Source organism: Eschrichtius robustus, chromosome 4 (genome assembly GCF_028021215.1).
Source record: "Eschrichtius robustus isolate mEscRob2 chromosome 4, mEscRob2.pri, whole genome shotgun sequence".
Lineage (NCBI taxonomy): Eukaryota > Metazoa > Chordata > Mammalia > Artiodactyla > Eschrichtiidae > Eschrichtius > Eschrichtius robustus.
This window is the reverse complement of record NC_090827.1, coordinates 50,403,760-50,430,409: the sequence shown is the minus strand read 5'-3', so window position 1 is coordinate 50,430,409 and position 26,650 is coordinate 50,403,760. Positions and strand designations below refer to the sequence as shown.

Genomic DNA, 26,650 nt, shown 5'->3' with positions numbered 1-26,650 from the left:
CTTATCTGTTAATGTTTTATCATGAGAGTGCAGCAATTCAATCACATCTTCAAGCTCCACTTCTAATTCTAGTTCTCTTGCTATTTCCACCATATCTGCGGTTACTTCCTCAACTGAAGTCTTGAACCCTTCAAAGTTATCCATGAGGGTTAAAATCAACTTCTTCCAAACTCCTGTTAAATTGATATTTTGACCTCTTCCCTTGAATCACAAATTTTCTTAATGGCATCTAGAATGGTGAATCCTTTCCAGAAGGTTTTCAATCTACTTTGCCCAGATCCATCAGAGGAATCACTGTCTATGGCAGCTATGTCCTTACAAAATGTCTTAAATAATAAGACTTGAAACTGGATATTATTTCTTGATCCATGGACTGCAGAATGGATGTTGTGTTAGCAGGCATGAAAACAACATTAATTTCATCTCCATCAGAGCTCTTGGGTGACCAGGTGCATTGTCAATGAGCAGTAATATTTCAAAAGGAATCTTTTTTATGAACAGTAGGTCTCAACAGTGAGATTAAATTATTCAGTAAACCATATTGTAAACAGATGTGTTGTCATCTAGGTCTTGTTCCATCTTAGAGCACAAGTAGAGTAGATTTAGCATCATTCTTAAGGGCCCTAGAACTTTTGCAGTTGCAAATGAGCATTGGCTTCAACTTAAAGTTACCAGGTATATTAACCCCTAACAAGAGAGTCAGCCTGTCCTTTGAAGCTTTGAAGTCAGGCATTGACTTCTCCTCTATAGCTATGAAAGTCCTAAATGGCATCCTCTTCTAATAGACGGCTGTTTCATCTATGTTGACAATCTGTTGTTCAGTATCACCACCATTAATTATCTTAGCTAGATCTTCAGGATAACTTGCTGCAGCTTCTACATCAGCACTTGCTGCTTCACCTTGCACTTTTATGTTAAGAAGACAGCTTCTTTTCGTAAACCTCATGAACCAACCTCTGCTAGCTTCAAACTTTTCTCCTGTAGCTTCCTCATTTCTCTCAGCCTTCATAGAATTGAAGGGAGTTAGGGCCTTTCTCTGGATTAAGTTTTGGCTTAAGGGAATGTTGTAACTTGTTTGATCTTCTATCTAGACCACTAAAACTTTCTCCATATCAGCAATAAGGATGTTTCATTTTCTTATCATTTGTGTGTTCACTGGAGTAGTGATTTTAATTTCCTTCAAGAACTTTTCCTTTGTATTCAAAACTTGGCTAACTATTTGGCACAAGAGGCCTAGCTTTTGGCCTACAGCAGCTTTCAATGCCTTCCTCACTAAGCTTAATCATTTCTAGCTTTCAATTTAAAGTGAGAGACATACAACACTTCCTTTCACTTGAATACTTAGAGGGTATTGTAAGATTATTAATTGGTCTAATTTCAATATTTTTATGTCTCAGGGAATAGGGAGGGACAAGGAGAGGGAGAGAGACAGGGGAACAGCCAGTCAGTGGAGCAGTCAGAACACACAACATTTATCAATTAAGGTCCTCATTTTGAATGGGCCCAGTTCATTGTGCCCCCCAAAATAATTACAATAGTAATATCTAATATCACCAATCACAGAATGTAATAACAAATATAATAATAATTTAAAAGTTTGAAATACTGTGAGAATTACCAAAATGTGACACAGAGACACAAAGTGAGCAAATGCTGTTAGAAAAATGGCACTAATACAGTTGCTCAATGCAGGGTGGCCACAAAACTTCAATTTGTAAAAAAAATAGTATCTGTGAAGTACTATAAAGTGAAGCACAATGCAACCAGGTATGCCTGTAATCTACTTCTTTTGATTAGTGGGAAAGTTAAATGTGATAATCTATGTAAAGCTCTTAGCATGGTATGAGCTTACAGGAAACTCTTAACAAAGCTGTTTGTTGTTGGGCTTCCCTGGTGACACAGTGGTTAAGAATCCGCCCAGCAATGCAGGGGACATGGGTTCAAGCCCTGATCCAGGAAGATCCCACATGCCGTGGAGCAACTAAGCCCGTGCGCCACAACTACGGAGCCTGCGTTCTAGAGCCCATGAGCCACAACTACTGAAGCCTGCGTGCCTAGAGCCCGTGATCCCCAACAAGAGAAGCCACAGCAATGAGAAGCCCACGCACCACAACAAAGAGTAGCTCCCGCTCGCCGCAACTAGAGAAAGCCCGCGCACAACAATGAAGACCCAATGCAGCCAAAAATAAATAAATAAAATAAATTTATTTAAAAAAAAAGTTGCTTGTTGTTATTATTATTACTATTACTACTACTATAGTTATCATTATTATTGAGAAGTTAGATAACATTTAAAGACATAGCTAATTAATAGTTTTAGAATGTTTTTAACCAAAAGTTGGCCTGGGCCATAGTGCCATCCCAAGACACTATGATACTGCTATAAAATCAATGTATAACCAACAGGGTTCGGAATGGTCAGGTAATAAAATACTTTTCTGTGTTTTCATTTGTGGTGAAGACAGTTGCTCTGTGGGTACCCACATGCTCTACTACATTTCCCAGCTCCCTTGCAGTTCTGTTGGGGCCAAGTCGCTGTATCTGGCCAGTGGACTACAGGAAGGATTGGCAGATATCATCTAAATGCAGAGGCATTTAAGAGGTGTGCCTCTACAATCCACCTCTTTCCACACTGTGATGCCTTAACTGGACATCACAAGATGGCAGCTCCTGAGTCACAAGATGACAGAAGACAAAATTCCTAAGTCACCAGATAGAGGAGAGTCCTTACCAACCTGTTCTAGACTTTGTATAACAGGAAATAAACTTTTGTTCTAATAAGTTACTGAGATTTGAGGTCTATCCACTATTGCAGTATGTTTTTCATTCATTAAGTATTTTTTTGGGCCTTACAATGTGCCAAGCAATGTTCTAAGCACTGAGAACATAAAGCTCCTGTCCTCATGGAGCTTAATATTAAATTGTCCCTTACAGGATCAAAGTTAGAATGCCGGCTTCATTATGACAATGATCTAACTACTAAACTAATCACCTTGAATTCTATGTACACTTTTGATCTGCCTATCTGCAATTTGTCTATAATAAAGAAAAAAGGTGTATAAAATAGGCAATAATAAGAGGTATTATATAATCAAGATGGGACAAAATTTCCAGGTTAATAAATAATAGTTAATTTTTAAAAAATACTTTCTCAGGGTAGGGGAGCAAAAGTTTGTTTCATCATAAGGAGAATAAAAATTCATTTAAGAATCAAAATGTTTCTGGATTTCACTGACTTATCTCTAAAATAAGCCTTTGTTTTTTTGGAAGGGAAAATTGAAGTTTAGCAAATGCTACATTTAAGAATATGGAACATCGGACCTTCAAGATGGTGACAGAGTAAGACATGGATATCACCTTCCTCCCTACGAATACATCAGAAATACATCTACATGTGGAACAACTCCTACAGAACACCTACTGAATGCTGGCAGACAATCTCAGACTTCCCAAAAGGCAAGAAAATCTCCATGTACCTGGGTAGGGCAAAAGAAAAAAGAAAAAACAGAGACAAAAGAATAGGGATGGGACCTGTACCTCTGGGTGGGAGCTGTGAAGGAAGAAAAGTTTCCATACATTAGGAAGCCCCTTCACTGGCGGAGACAGTGGGTGTGTGGGGGGGAAGTTTCTGAGCCATGGAGGAGAGTGCAGAAACAGGGGTGCAGAGGGCAAAGCAGAGAGATTCCCGCACAGAGGATTGGTGGTGACCAGCACTCACCAGCCTGAGATGCTTGTCTGCTCACCCACCAGGGCAGGTGGGGCCTGAGAGCTGAGGCTTGGGCTTTGGAGGTCAGACCCCAGGGAGAGGACTGGGGTCGTCTGTATGAAGACAGACTGAAGGGGGCTAGTGCACCTCAGCTAGCTGGGAAAGAGTCCAGGAAAAAGTCTGGACCTGCCAGAGAGGCAAGAGATCTTTGTTTTGGGGTGTGCGAGGAGAGAGGATTCTTTCCCAGTATGCCCACAGAAAGCAGAGCACTGCCTAAGCAAGCTCCAGAGACAGGCGTGAGCTGCAGCTATCAGTTCAGACCCCAGAGACGGGCATGAACTGCTAATGCTGTGGCCACTACCACCAAGAATCCTGTGTGCAAGAGCAGGTCACTATCCACACCACCCCGGGAGCGTGTGCAGCACAACACTGCCAGGGTCCCAGGATCCAGGGACAACTTACCTGGGAGAACATACGGCACACCTCAGGCCGTTGCAATGTCATGCCGGCCTCTGCCGCCACAGCTCACCCCGCATTCCAATTATGACTATCATACTCCTCCCTCCCCCTAGCCTCAGTGAGCAAGAGAGCCCTAATCAGCCGCTGCTTTAACCCTCTCCTGTACTGGCAGGGAACAAACGCCTGAGGGAGACCTACTTGCAGAGGCGGGGCCAAAACCAAAGCTGAACCCCAGAAGCCATGCGAACAAAGAAGAGAAAGGGATATTTCTCCCAGCAGCCTCAGGAGCAGCAGATTAAATCCCCACAGTCAACTTGATAAACCCTGAATCTGAAGAATACTTGAATAAACAATGAATGTTCCCAAAATTGAGGCAGTGGACTTTGGGAGCAACTGTAGGCTTGGGGATTGCCTTCTGCATCTAATTTGTTTCTGGTTTCATTTTTATCTTAGTATAGTATTTAGTGTTTATTATCATTGGTGGATTTGCTTATAGGTTTCGTTGCACTCTTCCTTTTTTTTTTTAATATATATATTTTTTTCCTTTTTCTCTTTTTGTGAGTGTGTATGTGTATGCTTCTTTGAGTGATTTTGTCTGTACAGGTTTGCTTTTACCATTTGTACTAGGGTTCTGTCTGTTTTTTTGTTTTTGTTTTTCTCTCTTCCTTTTCTTCTGAGCTGTGTGGTTGGCAGGGTCTTGGTGCTCCAACCAGGGGTCAGGCCTGAGCCTTCATGGTGGGAAGGCCAAGTCCAGCACATTGGACCACAAGAAACTTCCCGGCCCCATGTAATATCAACCAGCAAGAGCTCTCCCAGAGATCTTCGTCTCAACACTAAGACCCAGCTCCATCCAATGGCCAGCAAGTTCCAGTGTTGGACACCCCATGTCAAACAACTAGTAAGACAGGAACACAACCCCAGCCATTAGCAGAGAGGCTGCCTAAAGTCATACTAAGTTCACAGACACTGCAAAACACACCACCAGATGCAGCCCTGACCACCAGAAGGACAAGATACACCCCACCCACCAGAACACAGGCACCAGTCCCCTCCACCAGGAAGCCTACATAACACACTGAACCAACATCACCCACTGGGGGCAGGCACCAAATACAATGGGAATGACGAACCTGCAGCCTGTGAAAAGGAACCCTCAAACACAGTAAGTTAAACAGAATGAGAAAACAGAGAAATATGCATGGGGTGAGGAGCAAGGTAAAAACCCACTAGACCAAACAAATGAATAGGAAATAAGCAGTCTACCTGAAAAAGAATTCAGAGTAATGATAGTAAATATGATCCAAAATCTCAGAAATAGAATGGAGAAAATACAAGAAACATTTAACAAGAATCTAGAAGAACTAAAGAGAAAACAAACAATGATGAAAAACAATAAATGAAATTAAAAATACTCTAGAAGGAATCAATAGCAGAATAAATGAGGCAGAAGAATGGATAAGTGACCTGGAAGATAAAATAGTGGAAATAACTGCTGCAGAGCAGAATAAAGAAAAAAGAATGAAAAGAATTGAGGACAGTCTCAGAGACCTCTGGGACAACATTAAACGCACCAACGTTCAAATTATAGGGGTCCCAGAAGAAGAGAAAAAGAAAGGGTCTGAGAAAATATTTGAAGAAATTATAGTTGAAAACTTCCCTAACATGGGAAAGGAAATAGTCAATCAAGTCCAGGAAGCTCAGAGAGTCCCATACAGGATAAATTCAAGGAGAAACATGCCAAGACACATATTAATCAAACTATCAAAAATTAAATACAAAGAACAAATATTAAAAGCAGCAAGGGAATAGCAACAAATAACATACAAGGGAATCCCCATAAAGTTAACAGCTGATCTTTCAGTAGAAATTCTACAAGCCAGAAGGGAGTGCCAGGACATATTTAAAGTGATGAAAGGGAAAAACCTACAACCAAGATTATTCTAACCATTAAGGATCTCATTTAGATTTGACGGAGAAATTAAAACCTTTACAAACAAACAAAAGTTAAGAGAATACGGCACCACCAAACCAGCTTTACAACAAATCCTAAAGGTACTTCTCTAGGCAGGAAACACAAGAGAAGGAAAAGACCTACAATACCAAACACAAAAAAATTAAGAAAATGGTAATAGGATCATACATATCGATAATTACCTTAAATGTAAATGGATTAAATGCTCCAACCAAAAGACACAGATTAGCTGAATGGATACAAAAAGAAGACCCATATATGTGCACCTACAAGAGACCCACTTCAGACCTAGGGACACATACACACTGAAAGTGAGGGGATGGAAATCAAAAGAAAGCTGGAGTAGCCATTCTCATATCAGACAAAATAGACTTTAAAATAAAGACTATTACAAGAGACAAAGAAGGACACTACATAATGATCAAGGAACCGATCCAAGAAGAAGATATAACAATTGTAAATATTTATGCACCCAACATAGGAGCACCTCAATACACAAGGCAAATGCTAACAGCCATAAAAGGGGAAATCGACAGTAACACAATCATAGTATAGGACTTTAACACCCCACTTTCATCCAAAATGAAAATAAATAAGGAAACACAAGCTTTAAAAGACACATTAGAACAATAGACTTAACTGATATTTATAGGACATTCCATCCAAAAACAACAGAATACACTTTCTTCTCAGGTGCTCATAGAACATTCTCCAGGGTAGATCATATCTTGGGTCACAAATCAAGCCTTGGTAAATTTAAGAAAATTGAAATCGTATGAAGTATCTTTTCTGACCACAAAGCTATGAGACTAGATATCAATTATAGGAAAAAATCTGTAAAAAACATAAAAACATGGAGGCTAAACAATACGCTACTAAATAACCAAGATATCACTGAAGAAATCAAAGAGGAAATCAAAAAATGCCTAGAAACAAATGACAATGAAAACACGGCAACCCAAAACCTATGCGATGCAGCAAAAGCAGTTCTAAGAGGAAGGTTTAGAGCAACACAATCTTACTGCAAGAAACAAGAAAAATCTCCAATAAACCACCTAACTTTACACCTAAAACAATTAGAGAAAGAAGAACAAAAAAACCCCAAAGCTAGCAGAAGGAGAGAAATCATAAAAATCAGATCAGAAATAAATGAAAAAGAAATGAAGGAAACAATAGTAAAGATCAATAAAACTAAAAGCTGGTTCATTGAGAAGATAAACAAAATTGATCAACCATTAGCAAGACTCATCAAGAAAAAAAGGGAGAAGACTCAAATCAATAGAATTAGAAATGAAAAAGGAGGAGTAACAACTGACACTGCAGAAATACAAAGGATCATGAGAGATTACTACATGCAACTATATGCCAATAAAATGGACAACCTGAAAGAAATGGACAATTTCTTAGAAATGCACAACCTTCTGAGACTGAACCAGGAAGAAAAAAAATATATAAACAGGCCAATCACAAGCACTGAAATTGAAACTGAGATTAAAACCTTCCAACAAAAAAAAGCCACGGACCAGATGGCTTCACAGGCGAATTCTATCAAACATTTAGAGAAGAGCTAACACCTATCCTTCTCAAACTCTTACAAAATACAGCAGAGGGAAGAACACTCCAAATTCATTCTACGAGGCCACCATCACCCTGATACCAAAACCAGACAAAGATGTCACAAAGAAAGAAAACTACAGGCCAATATCACTGATGAACATAGATGCAAAAATCCTCAACAAAATACTAGCAAACAGAATCCAACAGCATATTAAAAGGATCATACACCATGATCAAGTGGGGTTTACCCCAGGGATGCAAGGATTCTTCAATATACGCAAATCAATCAATGTGATACACCATATTAACAAATTGAAGAAAAAAAACCATATGATCATCTCAATAGGTGCAGAAAAAGCTTTTGACATAATTCAACACCCATTTATGATAAAAACTCTCCAGAAAGTAGGCACAGAGGGAACTTTCCTCACCATAATAAAGGCCATATATGACAAACCCACAGCCAACATCATCCTCAATGGTGAAAAACTGAAACCATTTCCACTAAGATCAGGAACAAGACAAGGTTGCGCACTCTCACCACTATTATTCAACATAGTTTTGGAAGTGTTAGCCGCAGCAATCAGAGAAGAAAAAGAAATAAAAGGAATCCAAAACGCAAAAAAAGAAGTAAAACTGTCACTGTTTGCAGATGACATGATACTATACAGAGAGAATCCTAAAGATGCCACCAGAAAACTACTAGAGCTAATCAATGAATTTGGTAAAGTAGCAGGATACAAAATTAATGCACAGAAATCCCTTGCATTCCTATACATGAATGATGAAATATCTGAAAGTGAAATTAAGGAAGTACTCCCATTTACCATTGCAAGAAAAAGAATAAAATACCTAGGAATGAACCTACCTAGAGGAAAGACAAAGACCTGTATGCAGAAAACTGTAAGACACTGATGAAAGAAATTAAAGATGATACAAACAGATGGAGACATATACCATGATCTTGGATTGGAAGAATCAACATTGTGAAAATGACTCTACTATCCAAAGCAATCTACAGATTCAATGCAATCCCTATCAAACTACCACTGGCAGTTTTCACAGAACTAGAACAAAAAATTTCACAATTTGTATAGAAACACAAAAGACCCTGAATAACAAAAGCAATCTTGAGAAAGGAAAACGGAGCTGGAGGAATCAGGCACCCTAACTTCAGACTATACTACAAAGTGACAGTAATCAAGACAGTATGGTACTGGCACAAAAACAGAAGTATAGATCAATGGAACAGGATAGAAATCCCAGAGAAAACCCACGCACATATGGTCACCTTATTTTTGATAAAGGAGGTGAGAATATACAATGGAGAAAAGACAGCCTCTTCAATAAGTGGTGCTGGGCATACTGGACAGGTACATGTAAAAGAATGAAATTAGAACACTCCCTAACTCCATAGACAAAAATAAACTCAAAATGGATTAAAGACCTAAATGTAAGGCCAGACACTATAAAATTCTTTGAGGAAAACATAGGCAGAACACTCTATGACATAAATCACAGTAGGATCCTTTTTGACCCACCTCTTAAGAAATGGAAATAAAAACAAAAATAAACAGATGGGACCTAATGAAACTTAAAAGCTTTTGCACAGCAAAGGAAACCATAAACAAAACAAAAAGACAACCCTCAGAATGGGAGAAAATATTTGCAAATGAAGCAACCGACATAGGATTAATCTCCAAAATTTATAAGCAGCTCATGCAGCTCAATATCAAAAAAACAAACAATCCAATCCAAAAATGGGTGGAAGACCTCAATAGACATTTTTCCAAAGAAGATATACAGATAGCCAACAGACACATGAAAGGACGCTCAACATCACTAATCATTAGAGAAATGCAGATCAAAACCACAAAGTGGTATCACCTCACACCACTCTGAATGGCCATCATCAAAAAATCTAGAAACAATAAATGCTGGAGAGGGTGTGGAGAAAAGGGAACCCTCTTGCACTGTTGGTGGGAATGTAAATTGGTACAGCCACTATGGAGAACAGTATGGAGGTTCCTTAAAAAACTAAAAATATAACTACCATACGACCCAGCGATCCCACTACTGGGCATATACCTTGAGAAAACCATAATTCAAAAAGCGTCATGTACCCCAATATTCATTGCAGCAGTATTTACATTAGCCAGAACATGGAAACAACCTAAGTGTCCATCGACAGATGAATGGATAAAGAAGATGTGGCACATATATACAATGGAATATTACTTGGCCATAAAAAGAAATGAAATTTAGTTATTTGTAGTGAGGGAGATGGACTTGGAGTCTATCATACAGAGTGAAGTAAGTCAGAAAGATAAAAACAAATACCCTATGCTAACACATATATATGGAATCTAAAAAAAAAAAAAAAAAAAAAAAAGGTTCTGATGAACCTAGGGCCAGGGCAGGAATAAAGACACAGAGGTAGAGAATGGAATTGTGGACATGCGGAGGGGTTAGGGTAAGTTAGGACAAAGTGAAAGAGTAGCATTGACATATATACGCTACCAAATGTAAAATAGATACCTAGTGGGAAGCAGCTGCATAGCACAGGGAGATCAGCTCGGTGCTTTGTGACCACCTGGAGGAGTGGGATGGGAGGGTGGGAGGGAGGTGCAAGAGGGAGGAGATATGGGGATATATGTATACATATAGCTGATTCACTTTGTTATACAGCAGAAACTAACACAACATTGTAAAACAATTATACACCAGTAAAGATGTTAAAAAAAAAAAAATCTCTGAATCAAAGAGGAACTAAAATATACATTATTTAAAAAATAATATGGGGGCTTCCCTGGTGGCGCAGTGGTTGAGAGTCTGCCTGCTAATGCAGGGGACACGGGTTCGAGCCCTGGTCTGGGAGGATCCCACATGCCGCGGAGCAACTGGGCCCGTGAGCCACAATTACTGAGCCTGCGCGTCTGGAGCCTGTGCTCCGCAACAAGAGAGGCCGCGATAACGTGAGGCCCGCGCACCGCGATGAAGAGTGGCCCCCGCTCGCCGCAGCTAGAGAGGGCCCTCGCACAGAAACGAAGACCCAACACAGCCTTAAAGATAAATAAATAAATAATAAAAAATAAAAATAATAATAATATGGAACATTAAAGTCCTATTTTCATTTATACAGTAAAGAATATTATTCTTAAATCCTGTATGATATTATTATCATTCTCTCATTGCACAGTTATAAAAAGATCTAATTTATGCCTAATTTTAGTAATTACACATTCTCCAACGTCTTGGTTTTCTTCTTCTTAAATATGCATTTTGTAACTACCTTGACTTTTTTTGGAATGAGTTAGAGATGTATCGAGTAAACAGCCAGATAAATATTCACATTTAGAGAGGTGAATAATGGAAGAGTTGAATGACACATTCCTGATTAGTACTGGTTTTAGAACTCAGAACAAAAGTGGACATTATTTTTCTTAACCTACTGAAAAATTCAGCCTTTGCTTATCACACACCACAACCTCAGAAAATGCCTGCGCAGAAAAGCAAAATCATCACTTAATATATTTTCTAAAGTCTTAACATCCAAAGGGCAATAAATTAAATTAGTGTATTTAAGGAATTAGTTGATTTCTTAGGAACACTTACATAGATTAAAATGAAATCCACAGTTTGGTGCTTTTCTGACAGAGCATTATTAACTATACACTGAAAAACCGCAGATAAGTCTGGGATATTTTACAGCATAACAATTTTGACAGATATAAGCAATAACTTCATTTAAACTGATTACTACCTCAACCATAATTAAACTCATAGTATTAAGCTACATTTACATTCAGGTCAAGATCATTCAACAAGAAGTCAAGTCCGAACTTTATGTGTTTCAAGCAAACCAAACACATACTCACACAAACTAATACAGAGAAGTTCATCATTACAGAACTGAATCTTAAGTAGGACCTGTACATTTTTTGTTAGATAAGCTTTAGTAACATAACTGAATCTATTTATTAACTGGAATAACTTAATAAATCTTAAGAAAAAAACTGCCCAAGGTATAAGACACAAATGTAACACTAAATTTACTCTTTTGAAATTTGCTGAAGAGTTAAGTTTTTATTTAGAACAGCCATCATCTGTGGCTAGGAAAATTATTACATATACACATATAGTGCTTTTGTTATCCAGACATTAGAGTAGCAAAATTTAGTTAACTAGTCAACTCATCTAGTAATATTTTATATCTATTATAAGAAAAGCATTGCTTTAACTAGAAAAAATTCAACATGTTCAGTCATGGCTATCATATCTAACAAGGTGCTATACCAAAAACCACTAAGACCTCAAAAGACACTGAAGAACAATTCTGTTAGTAAGAACTCTACAAAGAGACTGCTATTTCTGTCATGTCCCCAATAATATTTTAGACCTTATATATCACACCTGTCCTGTGGAATATATATAAAAGTCTTCTTTTTTTCCTACTGGTGACCAGTAGAATCTTAAGCTTCTTTGCATTTAATCATAGTATTTTTTTTCTTAGTTGTATTTAGTTGCTACTCACTTCAGTCAAAACACTGTATAACCGATAGAAGATTTCAAAAAGCTCATAATGGGACTAGAGAAAGACCTTCTAGTATAATGGCTGAGATTTCCAATCCCAGAATAAAACATAATTGAATTCTGTCTTGGTAATTAATGGCACTCTAAAGATTAAATGAAATAAAATCTTAATGAAGTCATCATACATAGTAAGCATTTGGTAAGTATTGGGGTGTTTTCTTTTCTAATCGTTGTTGTTTAGCCCATAGTTACCACTGAGGTTTTTAACTCAAAGCAGAATAGGTTTTCTTTATGTTTATAAGCCTAGCCACTCTCTACCGTGCTTTAGACTAGACAGTGTGTTTTTTGAGGAGAGTAACCATACTCACCCTGTATCCCTAATTTCTACAAGTTACAGATACATATTATAGGCACTGAGTAAAGATGTGTTGAATAAATGAATGATGGAACCAATCAATAATCAGTCGATGTGTAGATGTCTCCTTGCATAGACAATGTAAGAAGGCATGAAGAGTTTCTGTGTCTTAACAAAAAGAAGCCCACTGAGCTCAGTCCCTTTATTTCTAGTGTTACTTAGACTTATAATTGTTGATTCACTGATTTGAACCTTCTCTCAGGCTTTCTGAAAATCAAGAAATCATTTTAAATGATTCATAACCAACTCATGCATCAGTAAACATTTAGAGAGGACAATAAGTTAATAACTTTTTAGATAAATGTTAGACTAACACTGATTTATGATTAGCAAATTAACCAAAATGCAATTAAATATATTAATATACACTTACAAGATGGTAAGATGTTGAGAAGTTGACTTGATTTTGAAAGGCAAGCAAATTTCCACTAAGGACACAGTGTTTTTCTGAGTTTTTATTTACTCTCTTTTACCCAAAAGCATTTATTGAACATTTACTGAATTAAGATAGAATTCCAGGCTTGGAAGACAAGGATGAAGATGCCCTGGCCCTGTCCCAGAGACAGTCACCATTGAGTGGGGAAAACACAAACCCGTACAACCAGTGGTAACACAAATCAGGATGTGGTAAATGCTGTAGACACCAGTGGGTGTGCATTAGGTTTCCCAACACACATTATCTCTATGTGTATATATTTCTTACATTTCATGTGTATAAAGCCCTGTACTCTTCAGTACAGCAGAGTTCCAAAAATAGCACTTTTCACAGATATTTTTAAAAATTCATAGAGTGAAATTTAATAGTTCTGCCTTTCTTTATTTAATTGAGAAAAGCAGGCTAAGAAGGCTTACCTATTTCTCAGGAGGATCAAGAGCTTTTGCACTTTCAATTCCCTGTCAGTCTATATTTTTGTAAAGGATTCATACAAGTGCAAACTAAAGATTATTTTTTCATTGTCTAAGACAAATTTCTCTCCAGAATATTACAAGAAACCTCTTGCCTGCAAAAGCTGCTTGATGTTTTTTAAAGAAAAAAGCAACAAAATTAATAGGAGTACCTCAATGAATCCCATGTTCTTCAAATAATTCAACTAAGAAAAAAAGGTTAATACTACTACAGATAATGTACATATTTACTGTTGATAAATAACTACCCAGGCAATTTTATTTTCTATATTTTCTGTAATTTCTTACTGATAACAGTGAAAAACTTATAAATATGATATAATTTTTTAAAGCCAAAGATTAAGACTCAAGAGACCCGAATTCTGGATACACTTGATCACTAATTGTTGACAAGTTACTTAAAGGTCTTTGCGTATTGTCTGTGTGGTAAGAAGTTGGGAGCAACCTAACCCTGCTGGAGATGGTGAACACCACTGCATACCAAGGATCCATGAGATATCTCATGGAATGAGAAGCTTCCAAAGCACATAGTTTGAAAGTAAACCCAAGTAGATAATTCTGCCTCTAAAGATAAATACAGTATTTTCTTTAAATTACTAGAATACTAAATGAGGCTCAGAGCCACAGGAAAGAAAAACATAAACATTAACATCAAATAAAAATTCTACCCGGAAAGTAAATAAAGCACTCTGAGTCACAACTAGAAAAATTCTGCTTGCTATGATATTTTTAAGCTATAGAATATGCATGTATATTTTCTAGATATCAAAAGCTCATAGTAAGCAAAAAAATCAGAGTCATTAAGAAAGTTCATGCTTCACTTCTCTTTATTCCTTTGCTTTAAAAGAACTCTTCCTAGAAACAGACATTCTGCATCTGTACCCAAATTCTGAGAGCTGATCTAAAAATAACTTCAACCTACATAAAAACTCTTTGGATTAAAAGTAATAGCTGAAGTTTTAAGACTTTTTTATTGATAATTTTTGAAATTCAGACTTGATCTTGAAATATGTAAAAAAAAAACTTTTTGTTTGTTTGTGGTTTGTTTCTTAAGTAAGTACTAATGCCCATGGTAAATGGCTAGGATCATGGACATTAAGGAAATGGCTCACAGTCATACAGCTTGCAAACTGTAGGCCCAGATATTTTAACCAGAAATTCAGGTCTGCTCATCTTTCACCAGAGCACTATCACAGTTGCAATTGATTGCATTAACCAAACATATATCATTCATTCATTAAGCAAATATTTGGTGCGAGCCCACACTATGCCAGATACTATTCTTAGTGCTACAGTACAGCAGTGTGCAAAAGAGACAAAATCCCAACCATGTGCTGCTAATTGTTCAACAACTGGCTGGGGGTGAGAGAGAGGAGAGAACTTATCTGCAGCAATGGTTTATTTACACAATGTACATATTCCTATCATGACAAAGTTCAATCTACCAACTTGACATCATTGAACTTAAAGCTGAGAAGGGATGTGCACAATCAACTCTTGTGAGCCTATGTGAGCTCACAGCACACCACTGAAAAAAAATCCCTGCCCAACTGAAAAATGCATTCTAGCGGAGTGAGAGAAACAACATGCTAGTTACATATATAGTGTATCAGATACCAAAAAGCGTTATGGAGGGAAAAAAATAGAAAGACAGGGAAGTTGGGTAGGCGGTGTGGGGTAGGCAGTGTAGATTAGGAAGGGGCAATTTTAAATAGGATAAGCAGGAAAGATTCCCTTAAAAATGACATTTGAGCCAAGTCCTGAAGGTGGTGAAGGCGTGAGCCAAGTGGATAATAAAGGAAGAGCATTTGAAGGAGGGGTGTCTAGGTGGGTACATGGCAAAGGCTTGTGTATTTATTTTAAGAATTTTTACCATAAGTGAGATGGGAAGACATTTCACTTGACTGGAAGGTTTTTTTGTTTTGCTTTTTTTTTGTTTTTAACCGAGGAGTGACATGATCTCACTTATATTTTTCAAATATCACTCTTGCTGATGTTTTGAGAGTAAACCATTTGGGGGTGAGCAAAAGTGGAAGCTCTTTCAATAATCCAGGTTTGGATCAGAATGGTGGTGGAGAAAACGGTGAGAAGTAGTGAGATTCCAGATATATTTTTAAAGTAGAGCCAACAGAATTTGCTGACAGATTGGATGCAAATTATTGTCCAAAAGATGATTCTGAAGATTTTGCTCTAAGCAACTGGAAAGATGGATTTAGCATTTACTGAATTAGAGCAGAGCAATTTTGGAGGAAAGATCAAGGGTTTGGTTTGGTCTATGTATCATTTGCTATGCCTATTAGCCATCTGAGCTGAGATGTAGAACAAGCAATTGGGTTTATGAGTCTGGTTTCAGGGAGAGGTTTGTGATGGAGATATAACTGGGGACTATTCAAGATACTGATAATATTTAAAACACTAGGACTCAATGGGAGCATAAGAAGAGTGAATGTAAATTTATTTAAGATTTAGTTAGCTATTTAACAAAAATATATTCCAGCACTGTACTCAGTGTTATGCAAGTATTAACTCACTTAATTCTCATAAACCTAGAAGGTAGGTACTATTACTTTTTTTCCCTTTTTACAAATAAACTGAAGCACAGCAAGGTTAACTAACTTGCCCAAGCTCACAAGTAAATGGCTAATAAGTGGCAGATTTGGAATTTCTAAACTAAGCTGTCCAGATCCAGAGTTCTAGTTAGAGAAGAGAAGTTATCTGAAAGTCTGAGGCTTTTGGCACTGCAAGAATTTACAGGTCAGGGAGATGAAACAGACAAGAAATCCCATGCATAGCAGGTAACACATTTTACTTTTCCATAGAAATTCTAACTATGTTCAGGGAGAATAGATTTACCAATGTTTTATTTCCCTTTGTATTTTTATATATTTTCTATAATCAGTACATATTACTTCTAGAATCAGAAAATATTGTATTAAAATAATAGAAGCTGCAGAGTTATTCTTTAAACCTTGTTTCAAGGGATGCATGTCATTCTCTGTTTACAGCCCATCTTGATGAGAACATGCAATGAAATTCATTACAGAAAAAACAGAAGTGCTCTCTGCTTGGGGTATGAATAGAGTTACCATGAAATTTACTGGCCAAATAAAAATTCCTGAGAGTAAAAATGAGCACTATTAATTATGCCATGACAACAGGCTTAAGTTAGAACTACCTAAACATACTTAGAGTAGGTACAGGTACCCCAGCTGGGCTCTTTCTTAAGAATATCACTTGTATGAACACAGGAGTGCAGACTCTTATCTGGTCCATGCACAACACCTTCTCACTAGTGCTCATTGTAGGTTAAAGTTACCTTTATTAGTCATTATTGTTGTTTTATCTTTGTTATCAACTACTGGTTAGAACTGAACATCAGAAAACAAACAGAGCACTACCTACATATTATTATATTTCAGTACTAGAGATACTCTACTTGGGGCTCATCAGTTCTTGGATGAAAAATAATATCATAGACTTTAGCTTGTTTGATGAGTAAAACCACATTTTAAGGATTTGAAAAAGACATATTAATGATGTTAAATCTAGTAAGAAATCACTTTATACAGTGATCAAGTACTATATTTATAAACATTAAAAAGAATTCTCTTAATTCCTATTCTAACATAAATGAACTGGGGGAAAAAAAACTAACTAGGTACCAGCTTCTACTTCCTAAGCTACTTTTAACGTTACATAAACATTCACTTTAGTGTGGAACATTTGCAAGATGCGTTGGCAAAATGGAAATACAAGTGAATATACTGTACCTTGTTTTACCTGTAAGGAACACACACCTGACAAAAGGCAATTTTCACATCCAAGGTTGGTTCACTGCAGTAGTACAATAAATGGAGGCTCATAAATACCTATAGAAAAAAATGGGGGCATGAATTTCCAAATCACCTAATTATTCATTATTGAATAGTATAAACTTTAGTATAATTTGAATTATACACAAGGTTTCATGCACTGCATATATTCAGCATAATCCTTGTCCAGACCAGTACTAGGTACTTTTCACAAATTGTAAATATTAAATAATAAAATAAGGTGAAAAAATGTCCTATCTTCTATAATGATCAATGTCATCACAATCATAAAGACCAGATATAAGAAACTGGATATACCTAATACGTTAAAGTTAAGTATATCCTATTATAGAGCACTTTCAGTCCTAGGCATCTAATTTTTAAAAATTCTCAAATACATGCTTAAGAGGATATATATAATAAGAATATTTGTTGTAGAATAAAGGGACTATTAAATAAAATTTAATTTATAATAAAATTACAGACAGGACTTGGAATAATTGCATCAAAGCTTAGGGTGTCAGCATGGAAAATATTTCAAACATGATGTTGAGTGGAGAAAAAAAGCAGCTTTCAAAAAAGTATGAATATCATTGTATTATTAATGTAAAATTTTAAAGTACACAAAATAATATGCATTGCTTTGTTATCTAACCATGTAACCATAGATTAAAGAAAATAGGACACTATATTAACATGTATTTAATCTTGGTGGTAAGTACAAAGACTTCAAGTATATTGCTTTCTGTATGTTTAAAATATTTTTTAATGTTGTAAAGTTTTAAGGAGAGGATAATAATCTAACAGTGGAAATGCCAAATTAGGTACTGGGTTATTTGGGAATGATGAGGTAGCATCAGAAAAACCCAACCAAAATCTTATTCAGCTCAATTAAACACACTTTGTTGAATAAGTATTGTGTGTAAGATATAATTCTGTGAGATTAAACAATTTTAAAACCACTATTGACACAAGACTTCTGTTTCTGGCAATATGAATGATTAGTTATCTTGAAAACCACTTTCAGTGCAAAACTTCTAGAAAGGTTAGGTGAAATAGACAAAATGTCTTTTAAAATGCATAGCTGAGCTGCCCAAAAAAAAGGCAAGAAAAGTTCTGAGACGCTGAAAACAATGTGAAAGGATCCATGCAGAGAAGTAAATGAGCTGAACCTGTCACTCGTCCTCAGACCATCTGCTGATGTCTGAAGATCAGAAATTTAGCTTTTAAAGGGCAACATGCAGAATACAGGAACCAAAGTTTGGAAGCTATCTACGGTGGGAAGTCACAGCGGAGACACCTGCATAAAGTTTACTATAGAAAGTTTCAAACAAAATTCTGGAGCAAGCAAAACAATCCCAGAAGGAAGGTCTGAATTGCAAGAAAAAATATTTTACATTGGAACCTATGTAGATTTTTTAAATACAAGGAAGAATGAAAGGACTAGAATATATGAGACATTTCTGAAGAAGAATAAGGTGGGTGTTTGTGGAGGCTGGGGAGGGAGTTGCTCTACCAGAGATCAGGATTTATTATAAAGTTGTAGTAAGTAAGGTACGCAGGGTGGATACAGAGATAGACTACTGATTAATAGAATAGAGAACCCAGAAACAAACACATACGTATATGGAAACTGATTATGTTAAATTATGTTAATATAGACATTTAAACCTGCTTATATTAAAGATATCTGGGGAAAGGAGAGACTATGCATTAAACCGAGCTGAGACAATTGGTCATAAATATTGGGGCAAGGGGAGGGAGGAGTTGTCCTTGTTAGAGACAATTCTCTATGGGCTTCTCATATTTCTGCATGTCTTACAGGCAGAGGCACTGGCTGCCTTTATTCCAGGCTATCTTCTCAAGGATGGTTATAGGGCAAACATATCTCCCTCTGGAGCATAAGGCAGGTTTGATTATTCTCCACTATAATATAGATAAGGTGTCCCTCTGGGGCAAATGTCAGGCATGCTAACCACCCACCGTAAGAGATTTGGGTTCCCTAAGCTTGGGGTTCCTCTTGTATAACACAACTCACTGTATGTGCAGTAGTCACCTGACCTTCTTTGAGTCGCCCTGTGGGAACTGAGCCTGAGAAACTGGCATGAATTCTGACACTCTAGCTCCTGTTATTAACGTGAGTAGTAAAGAATTTTGATCTAACCCAGGAATCGCTTATCTTCTGCCAGCATTCATGAAACTGTGGCAAGCTACCTTGTTAGCTTGCAGGTAGGGTAACATCTAAAACTCTTCAAAGTTCTTGACAACCCCTACCTCATATTGTATACAAAACACAATTCCAGATGGATTAAAATTTTCAGGAAAGGCCAAACTTTAAATAATATAGAAGGAAATGTAGTTTAATGTCTGAGGAATACATCATAAATAATATGTAAATATGCTAAGTTAAAAAGGAAACTACTGATAAAATAGACTATTTAAAATGAATCATTTCTGTTTATGAAAAAATGTGATAAAGAAGTAGGCCATAAATTTAGAAAAAATATTTGAAACACATATAACCAGAGGAAGATTTATCCAGAATCTATAAAGAGCTCCTAAAATATAAGAGGAAAAAGACAAAGAACCCAACAGAAGAATGGGCAAACAATATGGATTACATTTTATAAAAAAAAGAAATATAAAAGGGGTCATAAATATATGTGTAATTTAAAGCCACATTGAGATACTATTTTATACCTATCATATTAATAAAGACTGAAAAGTATGATAATATTCAGGTTTTGCAAAGCAGTTGATCAGATGGGAATATTTATACACTGCTGATAATTTTGGCAGTTGGAACAACCAAATTTAGGGGGAAAATAGCATTATACAGTAAACTTGTGCATAGCCTAACACCCACCAATTCTACTTCTACACATATTTCCAGAGAAACTCTTGTGTTTTGCTTCCAAGATACATATAAAAGGCAGTTCATTAGAACACTTTTGTAATAGCAAAAGAAATAAATAATAAAAATTAATACTGGAAAAAAAATAATCACAGAAAAACCAATGAATAAATAAACTATGGTACATTCATTTAGTGGACTACTATATGGTAATGAAATGGTTGTATAAGGAAACAAATATCAACGTGCCAAATATCATAAACACAGTAAATGAATGAAAAGAAGTCATGGCTAACTTCACTTACGAAAGTTACAAAATATACACAACTAAACAATGTATTATTTAAGAATTTTTTTTACTATGATAAAACATAAAGAAAAGCAAAAGAATAAAAAATGCAAAATTCAAGAGATTGGCTCTCTCCTAGGGAGGGGAAGAACACCCCTAGAAAGGGGCTTGCAGGGGTTTTCAATGGTATTCGTCATGACTACTTTGAGCTAAGTAGTGATGTCATGCAACATTATTTCATTATTATTCTTTAAACCCTACAGGTATAAAATATATGCTATTTGATATGTCTGATATTTTATAATAGAAAAAGGTTCAAATGACACAAGGAACAAGGTCCTTCATTCTCTTGCTAGGCATTGTTATCTTTTCATGGATGTCTGGAATCAAAACGCTCGTAAAGCCACGAATAGGAAATGATCTTGAGAAGAAATGCTGAGCAGTATAAAGCAGAACAATAGAAAGAACTCTGTGCTTGATGATACCATTAAACTACTGAATTAAGAAATTCTGGATTTTTCTAATTCTAGACTTTCTGTTATATGAGAAACTAAATCCACTACAGGAAAAAAAGTTACTAAAATCGTCATAAAATAAGTAAAAAGTAAAACAAAACAACAAAAGAAACAATTTACTCCTCAAATTTCAATCTGTGAGATTATTTTATTGCATTTCCATGAGATTCATGTATAATTTTTGCCAGATAGTTACCTCCACTTCTTATTTTTAATTTTTTAAAAATTTAGTTTGCCCAGGTATAGTTTACACACAGCAAAATGAACAGTTCTAAAGCGTGCAGGTTGATGAGTTCTGACAAATGCATATACCCATGTAACTCACATTGCGATGAAGGTAAAGTCTGAAAATCCCCGTACCCTTTTCTTGACAATAGTCCCCACCCCCCATGCAACAATGTTCTAACTTCTTTCTCTATATAGATTAGTTTTTCTTGTCCTAGAGCTCATATAAATGAAATCATACAGTATATACCCTTTTTCGTTGGGCTTCTTTTAGAATTCATCCATGTTGGCATAAGTATCAGTAGTTGTTCTTTTTGTTGCTGAGTAAAATGTATCAGTTTATCTATTCTATATTCTGCTTTTAGACATTTGAGGTGTTTCTATTTTTTGGATATCAATAATGCTGCACGAACATTTATATACATGTATTTTTGCACAAATATGTTTTCATTTCTTTTGGGAAAAATACCTAAAGAAGGAATTGTTGGATCGTGGGATAGGAATATATTTAACTTATTAAAAATTGTCAGACACATTGTCTACCCCCTGTAGCAATGCATAAAAATTCAGTTGCTTCACATCCTTGCCAACATTTGGTGTTATCAGTTTTCTAAATTTTAATCATTCTAGTGAGTGTTTAGTAGTATTTCATTATGGTTTTATTTTTTATTTCCCTGATGACTAATAGTGTTGAGAATGTTTCTTATGAGTTTATTGGCCATTTATTTATCTTACTCTGTAGAGTGACTTTTCAAGTATAATACTTTGCCCATTTGGCGGGACTGTGGGTGGCGGAAGCGAGTTGTTTGTCTTTTTATACAAATTGCAGAAATTCTCTATTTCAGATTAAAGTTTACTGTCAGTTACATGTATTATGAATATTTTCTTTCAGTCTGTAGCTTGCATACTCAGCTTATTGATGCTGTCTTTTAGTGAGTAATATTTAATTTTTATGAAATTTATTTTATGATTTATTTTCCTTTTATTATTAGTGCTTTCTTGATTTTGTCAAGGGATCTTTCCCAATCCAGGTTCACGAGGATATTCTTCCACATTTTCTTCATGAAGCTTTGCATTGTTGATTTTACTTTTAGGTCTATGATACCTCTCCAATTAATTTTAATTCATGGTGTGATGTATATGTTGAGGTTCACTTCTATTCCTTAATGCTATGCAGTTTTTCAAGCATTCTTGGTGAAAAGACTTTCCTTTCAATATTGAGTTGCCTTGCTGCCTTGGTTAAAAAATCAGTTGACTGTACCAATGCAAGTCTATTTCAGGATTCTATTCTATTCCATTTATGTGTTGTCTATCTTCACCCTAATACCATCCTGTCTTGATAAGTGTAGCTTTACAATAGTCTTAAAATTACGCAAGTCCCCAAATTTTTCTTCTCTTTTATTTTTGGGACTATTCTAGGCCTCTGCATTTCCACATTAATTTTAAACAGCCTAACATTTCAAAATTTTAAAAATTCCTTCTAAAATTTTGATTGGGATTGCATCAGAACTATAGATCACCTGGGAAATAATAGATATCTTAATATTTGGTGTTTTATCCACAATCATAGTATATTTGTCCATTTACTTCAGTTCTTTCTAATTTATCTCAGGAATCTTTTGTAGTTTACAGTATATAGATAGACCTTATATTTTTTTTAAGTTTATTCTTTAGCATTTATATTTTTTGATGCTATTGTAAATGGTATATTTTCATTTCCATTTCCTAAATGCTCATTTCTAAAAATAAAGTTGATTTTTGTAAGTGACCTTGTATCTAGAACCCTATTAAATTCACTTATTAAATCTAGTAAATATTTTGTTGATGGTTTAGGATTTTCTTTATACACAGAAATGTCATCTGCAAGTGAAGACAGTTATTGCTTTTCCCTTTCCGATCTGCCTTTTCTTGCCTAATTGTCCTGCCTCCAGTACAATATTGAAGAGAAGTGATGACTTGTTGATAATCTCTGCCTTTTAACAGATACACTTATCCATTTTCATTTAAAGTAATTATGGATGTTATTGAATTTAAGTCCACCATTATACAATTAGTTTTGTATTTTATTCCTATATTCTTTGTTTTCTTTCTTCTTTTAGCTTTATTGAAGTATAATTGGCAAATAAATTGTTTAAGGCATTTAAAGTATTCAATATGATGACTTGATATATGTATATGTTGTGAAAGGGTTTCCCCCATCTAGTTAATTCACACATCCATCACCTCACATATTCCCTGCCTCCTTTATTGGTGAGAGCTTTTAAGTTCTACTCTCTAGCAAGTTTTGATTATATAATACAGTGCTATGAACTATAGTCACCATGTTATATGTTAGATCCTCTTATGGATCTTACTCAACTTATAATGATAGTCTGTGCCCTATTACAAACCTCTCCCTACCCTATTCCTCCTCCCCCACCAAGCCAGTGGCAATCACTTTTCTACTCTTTCGTTTCTATACCTTGACTATTGTGAAAAATGCTAGAGTGAACATGGGAGTACAGATATCTCTCTGAGATAATGGTTTATTTTCTTTGGATATATATCCAGAAATGGGATTTCTGGATCATATGGTAGTTATATTTTCAATTTCTTTTTTTCTTTAACATCTTTATTAGAGTATAATTGCTTTACAATGGTGTGTCAGTTTCTGCTTTATGACAAAGTAAATCAGTTATACACATACATATGTCCCCATATCTCTTCCCTGGTGCAGCTCCCTCCATCCCACCCTCCCTATCCCACCCCTCTAGGTGGTCACAAAGCACCGAGCTGATCTCCCTGCGCTATGCAGCTGCTTCCCACTAGCTATCTATTTTATGTTTGGTAGTGTATATATGTCCATGCCTCTCTCTCACTTTCTCACAGCTTACCTTTCCCCCTCCCCGTATACTCAAGTCCATTCCCTAGTAGGCCTGCATCTTTATTCCCGTCTTGCCCCTAGGTTCTTCTGACCATTTTCTTTTATGCTTTTTTTTTTTTTTTAGATTCCATATATATGTGTTAGCATATGGCATTTGTTTTCCTCTTTCTGACTTACTTCACTCTGTATGACAGTCTCTAAGTCCATCCACCTCACTACAAATAACTCAGTTTCGTTCCTTTTTATGGCTGAGTAATATTCCATTGTATATATGTGCCACATCTTCTTTATCCATTCATCTGCTGATGGACACTTAGGTTGCTTCCATGTCCTGGCTATTGTAAATAGAGCTGCAATGAACATTTTGGTACATGACTATTTTCGAATTATGGTTTTCTCAGGGTATATGCCCAGTAGTGGGTTCGCTGGGTCATATGGTAGTTCTATTTTTAGTTTTTTAAGGAACCTCCATACTGTTCTCCATAGTGGCTGTACCAATTTACGTTCCCACCAACAGTGCAAGGGGGTTCCCTTTTCTCCACACCCTCTCCAGCATTTATTGTTTCTAGATTTTTTGATGATGGCCATTCTGACCGGTGTGAGATGATATCTCATTGTAGTTTTGATTTGCATTTCTCTAATGATTAATGATGTTGAGCATTCTTTCATGTGTTTGTTGGCAACCTGTATATCTTCTTTGGAGAAATGTCTATTTAGGTCTTCTGCCCATTTTTGGATTGGGTTATTTGGTTTTTTGTTATTGAGCTGCATGAGCTACTTGTAAATTTTGGAGATTAATCCTTTGTCAGTGGCTTCATTTGCAAATATTTTCTCCCATTTTGAGGGTTGTCTTTTTTTCTTGTTTATGGTTTCCTTTGCTGTGTAAAAGCTTTTAAGTTTCATTAGGTCCTATTTGTTTATTTTTGTTTTTATTTCCATTTCTCTAGGAGCGGGGTCAAAAAGGATCTTCCTGTGATTTATGTCATAGAGTGTTCTGCCTAGGTTTTCCTCTAAGAGTTTGATGGTATCTGGCCTTACATTTAGGTCTTTAATCCATTTTGAGTTTATTTTTGTGTATGGTGTTAGGGAATGTTCTAATTTCATTCTTTTACATGTAGCTGTCCAGTTTTCCCAGCACCACTTATTGAAGAGGCTGTCTTTTCTCCATTGTATATTCTTGCCTCCTTTATCAAAGATAAGGTGACCATATGTGCATGGGTTCATCTCTGGGCTTTCTATCCTGTTCCATTGATCTATAGTTCTGTTTTTGTGCCAGTGCCATACTGTCTTGATTACTGTAGCTTTGTAGTATAATCTGAAGTCAGGGATCCTGATTCCTCCAGCTCCATTTTTCTTTCTCAAGATTTCTTTGGCTATTCGGGGTCTTTGGTGTTTCCATACAAATTGTGAACTTTTTTGTTCTAGTTCTGTGAAAAATGCCAGTGGTAGTTTGATAGGAATTGCATTGAAACTGTAGATTGCTTTGGGTAGTAGAGTCATTTTCACAATGTTGATTCTTCCAATCCAAGAACATGGTATATCTCTCCATATATTTGTATTATCTTTAACTTCTTTCATCAGTGTCTTATAATTTTCTGCATACAGGTCTTTTGTCTCCCTGGGTAGGTTTATTCCTAGATATTTTATTCTTTTTATTGTAATGGTAAATGGGAGTGTTTCCTTAATTTCACTTCCAGATTTTTCATCATTAGTGTATAGGAATGCAAGAGATTTCTGTGCATTAATTTTGTATCCTGCTACTTTATCAAATTCACTGATTAGCTCTAGTAGTTTTCTGGTAGCATCTTTAGGATTCTCTTTGTATAGTTTCATGTCATCTGCAAACAGTGACAGCTTTATTTCTTCTTTTCCAATTTGGATTCCTTTTATTTCTTTTTCTTCTCTGATTGCTGCTGCTAAAACTTCCAAAACTATGTTGAATAATAGTGGTGAGAGTGCACAACCTTGTCTTGTTCCTGATCTTAGTAGAAATGATTTCAGGTTTTCACCTTGAGTACGATGTTGGTTGTGGGTTTGTCATATATGGCCTTTATTATGTTGAGGAAAGTTCCCTCTATGCCTACTTTCTGGAGGGTTTTTATCATAAATGGGTGTTGAATTATGTCAAAAGTTTTCTCTGCATCTATTGAGATGATCATATGGTTTTTCTCCTTCAATTTGTTAATATGGTGTATCACGTTGATTGATTTGCATATATTGGAGAATCCTTGCATTCCTGGGATAAACCCCACTTGATCATAGTGTATGATCCTTTTAATGTGCTTTTGGATTCTGTTTGCTAGTATTTTGTTGAGGATTTTTGTATCTATGTTCATCAGTGATATTGGCCTGTAGTTTTCTTTCTTTGTGACATCTTTGTCTGGTTTTGGTATCAGAGTGATGGTGGCCTCGTAGAAGGAGTTAGGGAGTGTTCCTCCCTCTGCTTTTTTTGGGAAGAGTTTGAGAAGGATAGCTGTTAGATCTTCTCTAAATGTTTGATAGAATTCACCTGTGAAGCCATCTGGTCCTGGGCTTCTGTTTGTT

General features: G+C 36.0%; 1 protein-coding gene across 2 annotated transcripts in view; it reads right to left on the bottom strand.

Annotated features, from left to right (window-relative positions):
* MAPK10 (mitogen-activated protein kinase 10) overlaps positions 1-26,650 on the bottom strand; it is a 488,347-nt gene that overhangs the window by 146,052 nt on the left and 315,645 nt on the right. For both annotated transcript variants that reach the window (XM_068542104.1, XM_068542103.1), the window contains one exon: positions 17,346-17,417. In XM_068542104.1, coding sequence (XP_068398205.1) covers positions 17,346-17,417 — 72 coding nt within the window. Of the gene's footprint in view, positions 1-17,345; positions 17,418-26,650 lie in introns of those variants that run through there.